Source organism: Pinus tabuliformis, chromosome 3_2 (genome assembly GCF_031772625.1).
Source record: "Pinus tabuliformis cultivar Carrire ecotype Pingquan chromosome 3_2, CPIR1, whole genome shotgun sequence".
In the NCBI taxonomy this organism is placed as follows: domain Eukaryota; kingdom Viridiplantae; phylum Streptophyta; class Pinopsida; order Pinales; family Pinaceae; genus Pinus; species Pinus tabuliformis.
The window spans coordinates 691,209,265-691,223,783 of record NC_142302.1 but is presented as its reverse complement, the minus strand read 5'-3'; the positions used below and the strand labels follow the sequence as shown (position 1 = coordinate 691,223,783).

The 14,519-nt window shown below is 33.0% G+C and overlaps 1 protein-coding gene across 7 annotated transcripts in view; it reads right to left on the bottom strand.

Moving 5' to 3' along the window:
- Positions 1–14,519, bottom strand: part of LOC149182514 (agamous-like MADS-box protein AGL11) — a 57,438-nt gene that overhangs the window by 18,165 nt on the left and 24,754 nt on the right. For 4 of the 7 annotated variants that reach the window (XM_089418564.1, XM_089418563.1, XM_089418559.1 and 1 more), the window contains exon 2: positions 2,150–2,234. In XM_089418564.1, coding sequence (XP_089274690.1) covers positions 2,150–2,234 — 85 coding nt within the window. The remainder of the gene's footprint in view (positions 1–2,149; positions 2,235–14,519) is intronic. The other 3 variants (XM_089418562.1, XM_089418561.1, XM_089418566.1) reach the window with 1 other exon arrangement.

Below are 14,519 nucleotides of genomic sequence, written 5' to 3'. Positions count from 1 at the left end.
AGTATTTTAATTATAAGAAAATCGGTTTTTGATATAAGTTTTATCCTCGATTTAACATTTTTATTGGTTTAATTTAAATATTTAAATATATATAACTGATTTTCTAAGAAAAACTTAACAATTAATTAAAGCAGATTGTTAACGAACTAAATAATAATCTAGATAATTTTGTACTTTTAATATACAGAAAAGAAATATGATTTAATCAATAGAAACCATGTTTTAAAAAAAAAAAAAAAATAACAAAAAACAAAAAACTAGGATATCGAATTCCTATAATTAACATTTTCAAAAACTAATCAAATCAAATTCTTTGAAATAAGTTAGACAAAATCTCAACGATGAATCAAAATAAGTTATAATTTCACAATTTCCGAAATAATGAACTTTTTTCTATAACAATATTGATAATCATGAATTTCATGATGTTAAATACTGATGTTTAGATAAACTTACAAATTGATTATTAAAACATAACTGTAATCTCCATCTCCATTACATTTCATGTTCAAAGACTCTAAATAAATAAGATGTCAAAATTCAATAAAATAGACCAAATCTTACAATTGTATAACTTATTCACTTCCTATTTTTATATATACAAATACTTCCGAAATTGATTTTAATATTATTATATTTAACATTAAATCCATTCTTAATCAATCCTAAATTATTATTAATTAATTTTTTAGTATTTTCCCCATAATTCATCTATGTAATTATGCTTATTATGTTTTCCAAATCTTAATGTATTGATCTTTCTTATCATCAAATTCCATGTCTGTCTCTAACAAACTTATCATATTATATACACGGTTTATATGCAAAATAGATGAACTTCCCAACATAATATTTATGTTATGCTAAATAGATGAGCTTCGCAATTTTGTAAAATAATTTTTGATATTATTATATTTGTTTAATTTTATAGTTTTTTTTTATTTTTGATCAGAGAAACAATGAAATTACCATTATTAAAAAACAATGAAAGTACAGTCATTAAAAAAAATTGTATAATAACATTCCATACTTCAATGTTTAATAATCATTAATCATTAAAAAAACAATGAGACTACAGTCATTACAAAAATAAATGTATAAAAAGAAGATCATTTTCAAATATGGTTGTGCATTCCACACTTCAATGTTTTAATAAGTCGGTCTACGTCCTTCTGCAAATATCTGGTTCTTATTTACCTCATAAGTGGGCAAACTCCAATGTAAAAGCTAATTTATTTTCTAAACTAACTTGTATTCAAAATTTATTCGTATGTTTGGTTTTCTACATGGACATACTTTGAGCAAACTCAGATATTTCAAAATAGTGCATTTGGACATATGCTTGTGCAAGTAGTTAAATATAATGGAACTCTTGGCGTCAAATTCAAATCTCCAAAGCAGCAAAATCTACTTCGGCCCCACTTTAGATAAATATATCAAATTGGTTAAAAACGAATTAATATCACTCTAAGAAATCGACTGGAGATGTTTTCTTAGGTAAATGATCCTCATAATAGAATTCGATACTTTATAAGAAAAAAAATGCATTTCTTAGTGACAATTTGAGCTTTTAGTGGTATTTTCTTTAAAACATGAAATTCCATATACATGAAGTTCTTATGTATATATCCATGACATTGTCATGCTCTTATATTTGTAAAGCTGAAATATGGACTGAGTAATTTTTACTAGCAGTGATTTTATTTTATCACATAAAAATTCTAAGTATATTAGTTTATTCAATTCCATATATTTTTATATTTTGAAGTGTTGTTATTGCACATCGGGTATGTTGTTAAAGAGATATTAAATTACTGGTTAAATTCCCCACCTTTACTAAACTTTTTAAATTATATATATATATATATATATATATATATATATATATATATATATATTTATTAATTCATATTAGCGACACATAAATTTAGCAACAAAAGCGACGAAGTAAAATATGTAAGATCCTGATTGGAATTAGAATTCATGAAGAAGCACATGGGAAGCATAAGCGTCAATACCATTCGCTCTTTATTTGTTAACAATGCAATATCTTTTTACAAAAAGTAATCACTCTTATAACTGCTTCTTTCTTGATACTACACAACAAAGATTTCATTTTTCTACGATGATTGTAAACAGAAGAACTTACCTCGGTCTTTTGAAGCGAGGAAGGCGTCGCGTTTGTGGTTGTTTCCCTTTGTAACGAGTATTTTGCCAGAATTGTGGCGACGCTTCTCACAAAACCAAATTACATTTGAGCAATTTGTAAGTGTAAAAAGAAAAAACATCGAAATATAGACTTCCTCTTCAACCATATCTAAAAAATAAACATTCCAATTTATACTTTGAAGATCCATTTACTTGGAACAAAACATTAGGGACGGTCCCTTAGCCTCTCCTTTATGAACTAATATAAAAACAAATATTCACTGTACTGCCATTCAAAGCCAGACTTTTAAGTGAACTTACATACACATAATGTTATAATGAAAATAGAATTGATGAGATCTAAATTTGATGATATACTAGATGATAAAAATCCAGAAGGACAGGAAGCGTTCTCATACTGTAATAAATTTTGTGCTATAAAAATAAGAAAACCGAATACATGGTCCAAGGTGTCGTGAACACTTCAGGAGAAGGCCAATTATTCTGGACACAGCACAAGAAGAATTAGCACTTGTTTAGACGTTACAGACAAAAAGGAAATGCCTTTGGAAGACACTATCCGTAAGAGAAGGCATTATTATTGACACTTGACCGGAAAAATTAGTACTTCTTTAGGGATTGAAGACCAAAGACAATACTGTTGGAAAATACCATGAATATCAGAATCTTTTATTTCTTAAAAGGGAAATGCCTTTGGAAGACACCATCCGTAAGAGAAGGCATTATTATTGACACTTGACAGGAAAAATTAGTACCTCTTTAGGGATTACAGAACAAAGACAATATTGTTGGAAGATTCCGTGAATATCAGAAACTTTTGTTTCTTAAAAGGTCCGCTGGTTTCGTTACAGTTCTGTTGGTTTGTGGATTTCTGAAAGACCCGACACAGTGACAAAGAAAGTACAATGCTAACAAAAAACCAGAAATGATTTTATAAAAGATTGAAATATCAAAGCCCAAGGAGAGTTACCACTATGCAGCTACAAGTGCCTTACAACACTGATCGTTCGTCTCTTCTATCCTTGATCATCTATATCCATATTTATACAAAAAAACGGTAGGTTAATTGTTCTTTAGGTTGAAAGTGTTATGGCAGTGTTGCCCGTTCGAATTTGAGCAAGTTGAGGCGGTGTGACATGATGTGCTAGTGAATGATTTATTCTTGTGTAATTATCTCTAACGCTCATCTCCAACACTCCCCTTAATTATGACAAGCAACTTAATCATGAATTAACATAACTTAAACATGCTTATGTCTAAGTGCTTACAAAGACTGAAACCTTTCACATCAGTTTTTATGTTGGATTTTTTTCCTTTTCTTCCAAATTATGTATCCTTGAAATTGCTTCATCTTTGTCTTTTTTTCTGCAGCCTCCAAATTTTGAGTTTCTTCCTTTGTTGTTGCAGCTCTTCGAAATTTTGAGTTTCTTCATTTGTTGTTACAGCTCTTCCATCATTAAATCTCTGTTTATCACATAGATGTCTTCTACTTCTTCAAAAATCTACTTGTATGTGGATTGTTGCCACATGTCATCTTGTATAATTTGATCTTTATCTTCAATATTTTGATTATCAATTTGATGCAAAATAAATCCCTAGTAAAATTTTATCTTTTGAGGACTCCAATACATGAAAATTTAATTTACATTTTCATTTTCTACGTCATCCATGTTGTCTTCAACATTGGTTGCTACAACTTCTATGCAGACTTCATCAAAACATGGTGTTTCAAGCCATGCTTTAAGGAACTTTATTTCTTCTTCAAATTTTGTTGTTTCTTCGTGGTTTTTGCTAACCTCTACACACACAAAATAAATTTTAAGTTTATATGAAAAACATCTTCATAACCATATTGAGGATATTCATTCTACTATACAACGAGAGTTTTGTCCTCTTGCGATTTCTTCTCTGACTCTCTCGTACCTTTCTCTGCTTCTGTTGTTGCATCCTAATCTTTATTTTCTGCTTCTTTATTAACCTCCACTACTGCCAACATGTTGTTCTCCTCTTGCTTCCCAGACACAAGTTGGTTTATCTCGCCAAATAACAACATATCAATAAGATGTTTTTGTTACATCTATGCAACCACTCATCACTAGTTAATTGTTCTTCATCAAAGTTAACATCAGCAATTTCAATTACTAGATCCACCAAACAACATCTTGCTCCACTAGCAGCTTTATCTATGCCAAAATCAACTCCTCTTGGTAACACAACATCATTGTCATCCACATTCAAGTGGGATTTATCAAACTCTTCAACTTTCTATAAATCTGCTACTATAGAACCACCTTCTTTTTCATCTTCAAGCATTGTTACAGTAGCTCGTACGACACTACTATCCTCAACTTGATTACTCTCCCTTACTCCAAAAGTCCTCTCAAGGATATCCCAAGCCTCCTTTGTTGTCTTTGCATCTGCAATGAGAGGAAGAGTATTGTCATCTACACATTCCTTTATGCATTTTAATGCTAAGACATTCCTTTTCCTTTTGGCTTCCAACCTTCTCATATAGACTTCAAACAACTCTTTTTTTGTTTTTACTTTCTCGACCTCTTGGCTTTTCCTATTTATTTAATCAACATATACCTTAGAAGGTTAACCAAGCAACAAGTTACAACTCTTTCATAACTCTTCAATACTCAATACTAGTTGATGAAAATAATACCATAATTACACTAAATAGAAACTCAATCTTCTAGACACACTTCATGTAGCAAGCTCCATGCAACAGAGTTCACTAGTTCACTATACGATGCACATGTCCTCAAGTTTTACCATGTACAACAATCATTCCTCTTTAACAACTCATGCACTTCAACATTAACCTCACACAGGATACACATGCAAGCTCAATTTAGAGTGGCAAAGAATATGCCTCAACAATCTTCTCTTTGATATGTTTGTAACTCTCCTGTTTCATGGCAATACGTAACAACGTTGGCTAATCATGACAACTAATCTCAATGGTGTGCACAACCAAATAATAGATAATAATACTATCTCCAATTTTTTGGCTTGATTCACGGTGGAAGAGGACCAATGGCCAAACATGGTTCAGCCCCCAAAAGATAATTGTGGCAGGGCTATGGCATTTTGAAAAGGATACCAGTTTTAAAGGGGATGAGAAGTATAGGAAGGTACAACTTCCAGGATAGTTATTCACTTGAGACAGTATCCAAACTCACAACTAGGTCCAATCAATCGGCAGCTAGGACTATGATGCTCTCCCTATGGTTCTGTCTGGGACATCAAAACTGAAATTTTATGACTCGGTTGTGGCTAGCCCAGTAACACAATATCCTCTTCCATACCATATTTTGATATTGTAAACCACCAGGAAATTTGAATGTAGAAATGATAACAACTATAAAAAATCTAGAGCAAATTGTTATGTCTTATTCTTAGGTGGAAATAAATAAGATAAACATGAGACATCAAAAAATCTTAATCTTTTCAGAAATAAAGCTGACAAACAATGAAAAACAAAAAATAGAGTAGAGATTGCTCTTCTCAATATTCAAAGTGGCTAAATAGATTACATTCTAAACATCAATAATAAATTAATGAAGTAGAACTCAGCACTTATGGAGTAGAACTGAAGTAAAAATTAATTGTCTATGACACCTAACTGACAACAAAATCAAATGTGATGAAACCTAACTGACAATGAGATTAATATCTCTCAACATCCCCTCCTAATCTCAATTGTTACATGTAGAGACACTCACAATGCCTAATTGTTCTCTTTGAAATTCAAATAAATTCTTTCCCAATGGCTTTGTGAACATATCTGCAAGCTAATCTTTCAAACCAAAAACGAAAGTATTATGTCCCCATCATTGACAATCTCATAGATGAATGAAATGTGTGTGAATGTGCTTATTTTTTTTGTGTGGAAAACATGATTTTTTGATAAAGAAATCATTGAACTATTGTCACAGTAAATTGGAGTTGGCTCTTTCTGAACATTTGAAATATCTTTCAATAATCTTCTCAACCACACTGCCTAACAAGTTGTTGAATTTGTTGAATTTGCTACTACATATTTTGCCTCTGCAAAAGATATTGAAATGATTGATTGTTTCTTGGAATCCCATGAAATCAATTTGGTTCCAAGATGAAAAACATACACTGAGGTGCTTTTGTGGTCATCTAAACTTGCATAATTGTTGTCTGTATAACATGAAAGTGAACAATTTTCATAATGTGTATAGAACAAACCATAATCTATTGTCCCTAAAATATGCTTTAAGATCCTTTTTGCAACCTTTCAATGAGTGATCTTAGGTGATTTCATAAACCTAGAGACAAAACTTGTTGCAAACATAATGTCAAGTCTAGTTGCAGTTAGATACAACAAACTACCAACTAGACTTTTGTACAGTGTGGAATCAACTGCTAGTGCTACATCTTCTTTGATTAGTTTTGTGCCTTGGGAAATTGGTGTATCTGTAGGTTTGTAGTTGGTCATTTTGAACTTTCAGATGATATTAGGGGAATATTTTTGTTGACCAACAAAATTTTTGTTAGCAGAATGGTGAATTTCAATGCCTATGAAGTATTTCATGACTCCTAGATCTGTCATATCAAAATCTATTTGCATTGCTGCTTTGAAATATTATAACATCTTTTTTCTTGTGTAAAGAATGTCATCTACGTAAATGCATACAATAATAATTTTCCTTCATGCATTTTGGTATACAAACTTCGCTCACGACTCCCTCTGCAAAAACCACTTTTGGTGAGACAGGTGTCAATGCGACTGTACCAAGCTCTTCGAGCTTGTTTCAAGCCATAAAAATCTTTCTTCAATCCATATAACTTATGCTCCTGTCCTAGAACTTCAAAACGAGGAGCTTTCTCTACATAAACTTCTTCTTGCAATATACCATTTAGGATGGCAGATTTTACATCAAGCCAATAGACTTTACATTTGTGTTGAGCTGCAATGGAAAAAATGGTTTTTGATAGTTTCTAACCCTGTTATTGGAGCAAAGGTTTCACCATAATCGACACCAAACTATTGTGAGAATACTTTGGCAACCAACCTTGCCTTATGTTTCACAATCTCCCCTTTTTCATTCAACTTGGTCCTATATACCCATGTTACAACAATTCTTGTTTTGTCTCTTGGGAGATCAACTAATTCCCAAGTTTGATTCTTCTCTATGGCAGTAATTTCTTGGTTCATTGCATATAGAAGAGATGGAAACTAGTACAAAGGAGAGTTGAGATCACTTCCTTGATGATGATTACCCTACATATTGAGTTAGGTTAGATAGCTCCATGATGAGAAACTTTTAAGTTGAACTTCAACAAAAAATTCTCGAATGAATGATTATTATGAAAGGATATTAACAAAATAGGCATATCTAGATATTTAAATGATCACCAAGCCTCTAAAACATAAATACCATGAACATAGATCATATGGATTTGAATTAATTTACTTACATTCAAAGTGTATAACTATTTTTTTCCCATTTTCAATAGACCTTTGGAGGCTTTAACAAACTTGTCTAGCACCATTTTAAACCTTGCAATGATTATTACTCAAGAACCTCCCAGTAGCAAGGTATCATCAACAAGTTGAGGATTACTAATGATTTTCATGCCTCTTGAGAATCAAATACCTAGGAAAACCCCAATACTTCATTCATATTCCAATTATCCTACTTATGTACTCCAAGACTAAGATAAACAGATAAGGGGAATGAGGGCCCCCTATATTAAGCTTCTTGATGCTTTAAAAGAGCCAAGAATCCTCCCATTAAGTAAAGGAGAAATCCATGGGCCTTATAAGAAAGCTACAATTGAACTTATGAGAGAACCATCGAACCCGAATTGCTTGATAACATTAAAAAAAAAAATGAATTTTTACTCAAATAAGACATTACCCATGTACATCTTTATAATCAATCCTCTTTCTTGCATGGATCTCCTGAACGAATATCATTTTATCCACAATTTGTTAGTTTCACCAAAACCTCCTTCCTTTTATTTAATGAGCTTAGAAAGAAGGGGCCTATGGAAACGTGCAATAATTTTAGGAATAATTTTGTAGAAAGAATTATAAAGAGAGATAGAAAAATTTCTTTAGAAGGAGGATCCATTGAACTCTTTTGGAATGAGAGCAATGAAGGAGGATTTAATACCAACTCTCATCTTGTGACGCTTGAAAACATATTCCACCATATAATAGAGATCATAATTTATTATATGCCAACAAGAATGATAAAAGCTTGAATTTTTCTCCATATTATATTATTCTTTTGTAGGGATTCGTTTACCCCCAAATTTTTCTCTTGGTGGAGAATAATTAGGGTTTGTACTAGCTTTAATAGACTTTGAGATTTTAACAAATTTTTCTTGCTCTCTAACCCCATGTCGTTACATGATAATATTTTCATCATTTGCTGGTAAGTTTTTGGGTACTAACTTCAATATAGTCAGTACCACTTTCCTTTCTTTTACCTTGACTAACCCTATAAAGAGACTTCCATGGTGGATTGTGTTTCAAGCTCCTTGTCCTTTTTAGTTTTGGCACTATATATTTCTCTATTCATATTTCTATCAACTTTCGTTGCAATTTTGCTTTCCTCAATATGTTTCATAATTTTCACTTTAGAAATTTCATCTACAAAATCAACAATGTAAGGGCCTTCATATTTTCTTTGGATTGAAGCGGAAAGAAAAATATCCTCCTTACTAGATTTCCCTTCAACTTCGATTGGAATGACCTCTAGAAGAAACATTTCATCTAGGGTATCGTTGGGAGTTGGAACATCATAAGTGAAAACTTCATATTCCTCATTTTTTTTATCCTCCATCTTCTGGGTTTCATAACATGAAAAAACTATTTACCTAGGTTTGTTCCTCATGGGATTTAGAGGAGGAATATGTCTAACATTTTGATAGGCCGTTTGGTGAAACTAGAGCCTTCTTCATAACTCGTGACTTATTAGTTTCCACCAACTACTTTCTTATTAGTTACCTCTATGTTTCTTTGGCTACTACGATTTTTCTCCCTCTTATTCTTTCTTTCTCTAGGTATCTATATGAGGGATATACCCTACAAAATATCTTCATTCATGGCACATTTTGTCAGAAGGACCAATTGTTAAGGTTTATTGGCACTAGTTCTGAAAGTCCTTTCTCGAAATCAACCTCTACACAAATCCATGCACAGGCTTGCATTCCCTCATGTGTCTTGGCCAAATCGGTGTACTTTTCTAGTTGTTTGTAATAATTCTGGAGCCTGCATCATTCTACTGATGGAGAGGGAAATGGAAGCCTCACCCACATTGAAAGGACAAAAGGAATGTCATTCTCAGGGTTAAACATCAGGGTTCCATCTATACAAACAAAGCCCCTAAGTTCCTACGAAATATGGAACATTACGAAAAATTGGATCTTTGTCTTCTTTCTCTTCAAAGAGGAAGGAAAATAACCCCTTACCACAGAATGAAGGAGAAATGTTCCCTTTAGCTTTGCTCTCGTTATATTCAACCTAGGTAGTCATGAAGTAGGGGAGAGCTAAAGGATAAAAATATGACCCAATAAACACAATTTCACATAACGCGACGCCATATTCCCCAATGGCTTGACATTCACATTAAAATACAAAATGTCATTTAGTTTTTTCACATATTTGTTGGGGCAAGGCCAAGGACTACAATGACTATTCACCAATAAATCTTTAAAAGCCAAAATATTTGGTGAAGCCATGTAGAAATTTCCCACCCCACACTGGGAACCATATTAAGTGCAAGCAAGGACAAAAGCAGCTTGCACTACTAGTTCAATTAGGAAGAAAAAAACTTATTATGAATAGATGGGACATAAGAAATTAAGAACAAGGTGATAGAGTTACATAAACATTGTTTATTAAAAAATTGAATTTAAACATTGAAAAAAATATCAAAACTAAAATTTAAAATAGAACTCCATTTTTATATATAACATTTTATGAAATTCACATAAAATCTAGTATTAATTGAACATGCTTTTACCTAACAAATTATGTATATATATATGCATATTATTTCTATTTCTCTTAATGTGGAATTAATGGAAAACGAAACATATGGCGGGCATATAATGATGATAACACATTTAAAAAAAAAAAAAAAACATTTTAGATAATCAGTATGAAAAATGAATAATGAGTTAATATAATGATTATAATACATTTAATCGATATTATATTTTAACCAAAACATTATATAATTAATTTATTTATATTAATTATAATAATTTTAAATATAAATTTCTTTTTATAAGTAGGAATTGTTCATGACAAATAAATAATCTTTCATACAGATGATTAAATGATTAAAGCTAATTATATGCGTTAATAATAACCCTTGAAAATTAATTTAAAATGCTAATATATAACAACTACTCAACCAACTTTACGTTCTGTTTTCTTATATCATTTCAGTGGCTGAATTTCTTATAGTGAATATTCATTTTCTTGAACTTTACACCCTCTTATTCAACCAATTATAATCTAACCCTATTGCATCAGATTTACCAAACCGACAGAGCTATTCGAACATGAACCATAAATCGTATGCATACGTATGTTCTCCTACCGTGCTTAACGCGATTTCTCATATTATTTCTGCAAACCATAACCTAAATCATAGAACATTTAAAGACATAGTTCATCACACATTTCAGTGTAAAAATCTTGGGCAACTCATCGACTTCACTCTATTCAGTTCAGATAACTAGGATCACCCTTTGTGCTGGTTGGCCAGAAATGATTAATTATGGTATATGATCTCCATCCCTCCGATCCATTGCCATAAAAGAATTGTGGACCAATACCTCATCTTTTACAGATTCCATTAGAGAATTACATTCTTCATCCTGGACGAAATAAAAGAAGTAAAACGCTACCAACATCACAAAGTGAAACGGCCTCTTAATCCAAGCTATACAACGGAATACTTATTCTCTTAATCCACTCCTGGTTACAAATTCTAACTTTAAAATTGCCCAGAGATTATCAGCTGCAACCTCTATGTATAGCGATATCAAAGACGAGAAACTGGACATTTGCAATATGTAATACCAATAGTTATTGACAGTACGCAATAAATGTTATATTGTAACAAGTTGCTTTGTAAGAGAGCAGCCCTGAGATGAAAACGAGTGTTATCCCTTTATCAGCGTAAAACAAAACGACATCGATAGCCTTTGGGGAAATGATAAGACAAAGAAGCAAACATTCGGCGGTTTCCAAAACTAATGACTATCAAGAGGAAAGCGATTTGCATATAAAAACGAATAATCAGCGAACTTTCAAGCATCTCCAACAGAGATTCAAGCATGCCGTTGGCGGAAATTTCAGCATCTGATTTCAGTGAGCAGCAATAAATGTTAGCCTCAATTTTTAGGTCGCCAGAAAGGTTTCACGACACTTTATTTTTTCAGCATATACTTCTCAGTTTTAACATACATTTATTTTATCTCTTGATTCTAAATATTCGATTTTTTCCTATGACCGTGGAAGCTGAGAAAAACCTAAAGCTCTGTAAATACATCAGACTGAATTTAGCCCCTTTCCGGATGTTAAAGTGCTCACAAATTACAAATAAATTTTAAACATTTAGACCCTTGCGTTTGTAGAAAGTAGAATGACGGCTGGTAGGGTTCTGAATGCGTTTCAGCTCCACTATCTTCTTTCCCATTTTGGCTGCCTTCAACACAGGATAAGAGGTAGGTATCTCTATTTTCAGTGTTAGTCGTAGCCCCGGAGCTATATTTATATTATAATCGTAACGGTCCGGCGTTCATCGCATGTCAGCGGCTCTAGTGAAAACCTAGGGTTACACACTGTTTGTCCGGATCAACAATAAAAATGCAATCGCCGTCCTTAATAGCTCGAAGCGACCTCCCATGGAAAAGCCAGCTCGTCCAAGTACACATTTTCCGTTACAAACAGTCGAACATATTTTACCACTACCAACTTCGCTTGATGGAATTTTTTCGTACCTGACTTCCCTCCTTGCCATAAGAATTTATGAAACTCCTGAGCCATTTGGGATATCAGCCTTGTAGGTCCCAGGAAAGCTGAAAACTGGGAAATTTGAGAGCACGCCGTTGATGATGATTACCCTCCATACTGGGTATAGCCAGAGAGCTCCACATTGAGGACATTTGATCTGGAACGTCAATAAAAAAGATTCCGAGCACTAATGATAAAAGGGTTTGAGAGAAATAGGCTTAACTAGATATTTAAATTATCTCCAATGTGAATCATTAAATCCAACAAGATTGAACTTTTCAGAAGAGTAGTACTGAATACCACAATTTAGAGTGCCTTTCACATACTTTAAAATCCTTTTGGCTACCTTCATATGTATTTCAGATGGATTTGTCATATACCTTGAAACAAGTGAAACTATACTTCTATAAGTTTTATCATCAACTAAATCAGCACCATCATCTCTACATAACACCTCTCCATGAGCACTTGGAATAGGGGATGGATTGCAATCAAGCATATCAAATTTATTTGACATATCGTGTGCATGCTTTGACAAATGAAAATCTCATCCTTACTTTGATAAACTTCCATTCCTAGAAAATATTTCATGATGCCTAGATCTTTCATCTCAAATTCATTCATCATAACAACTTTGAATTTATCATTCATCTTAGATCTACTACCCATATACAATAGATCATCAACATACAAACTTATGATTAGAATATCAATACCTTCTTGTTTGTAGTAAAGGGTAGGATCACTCTTACTTCTCTAGAAGCCATTTTCCTGAAAGTGTCCATCAATCCTAGCATACAATGCTCTTGGCACTTGCTTGAGGCCATACAAAGCCTTCTTCAACTTGTAGACATTATTCTCCTTTCCTTCCACTTCAAAACCTTGTGGCTACTCCACATATACTTCCTCTTCTAAGTACCCATTCAAGAAGGCACTTTTCACGTCCATATGATGCATGCTCCACTTTTTCTGAGCTGCTAATGAAATCAACATTCTAATGGTCTCTTGTCTTGTTACTGGTGCAAATGTCTCTTCATAATCAATTCCATACTTGTGTGTGAATCCTTTAGCAACTAATCTTGCTTTGTGTCTTTCAACACTCCCAACACTGTTAAATTTAGTCTTATATACCCATTTGGTGCCAACCTTTTTCTTGTCATGTGGAAGCTCTGTCAACTTCCAAGTGTCATTCCTTTTAATGGAATCCATCTCTTCTTTCATGGCTTGCATCCAAACCTTATTAGTACATGCATCTTCAAAACATGATGGTTCAAAATCAGCCTTGGCTAATAAAGCAAAATTGACTATCTCACCTATTGGGCTTTCTTCATGTGCTTGATTTGCACTCCTCTCATAAATATCACTCAATCTTCTTACCTTCCTTGCAGAAGTTGGAGAAGAAGTTGGACTTGAACTTGATGTTGAAGAAATTGATGAAGGGCTACTTGGTGGAGTTAAGCCACTAGTTACAGAAACATTAGTTGGCTGCTCATGATCATTATCACCAACTATATCATCATTCAAAATAGATTCTGTCTTCTCAACATGGCCTCTTTGATGACCATAAACTCCCTCTTCATAAAATATTACATCTCTTGAAACAATAAGCTTGTTATTTAGAGGATTATACAATTTATAAGCCTTGCTTGTCTCACTACACCCAATAAAAATACATAACTCACTCATTGCATCTAACTTTTTTCTATTATGATCAAGTACATGCACATAAGCCAAACAACCAAAAACTTTGAAATGATTAACATTAGGCCTTAGCAAGCTTCATGAGTCATCTTTTCCAGTGCACTGGTGGGGCTACGGTTGAGGATGTACACTATTGTAGCAACAGCATCTCCCTAATAAGAGTTGCTTAATCCCTTAGTTTGTAACATGCATCTTGTCACTTCAACAACAGTACAATTTTTTCTTTCAGCTATGCCATTTTGTTGGGATCTGTATGCTATAGTAAGCTACCTCCTGATGCCATTCATATCACAATAAATCTGGAAAGCTTTTGAGCAGAATTCTCCTCCACGGTCAGTCCCCAAACATTTGATCTTGCACCCTCTCTCATTTTCTACAAGGGCTTTGAACTTCTTGAATGTATCCAGGGCTTCACTTTTGGCCTTCAAAAAATATACCCAACAATTTCGTGAGTAATCATCAATAAAAGTGATGAAATATGATGACTTACCCAAACTCTTAGTCTACATAGCACCACATATGTCTGAATGAACAAGCTGAAGTGGGTGATAAGCCCTCCATGCAATTCTCGTTGGAAACCTTTCCCTTGCATGCTTTCCTTTAGCACATCCTTCACAAACCTCCTTAT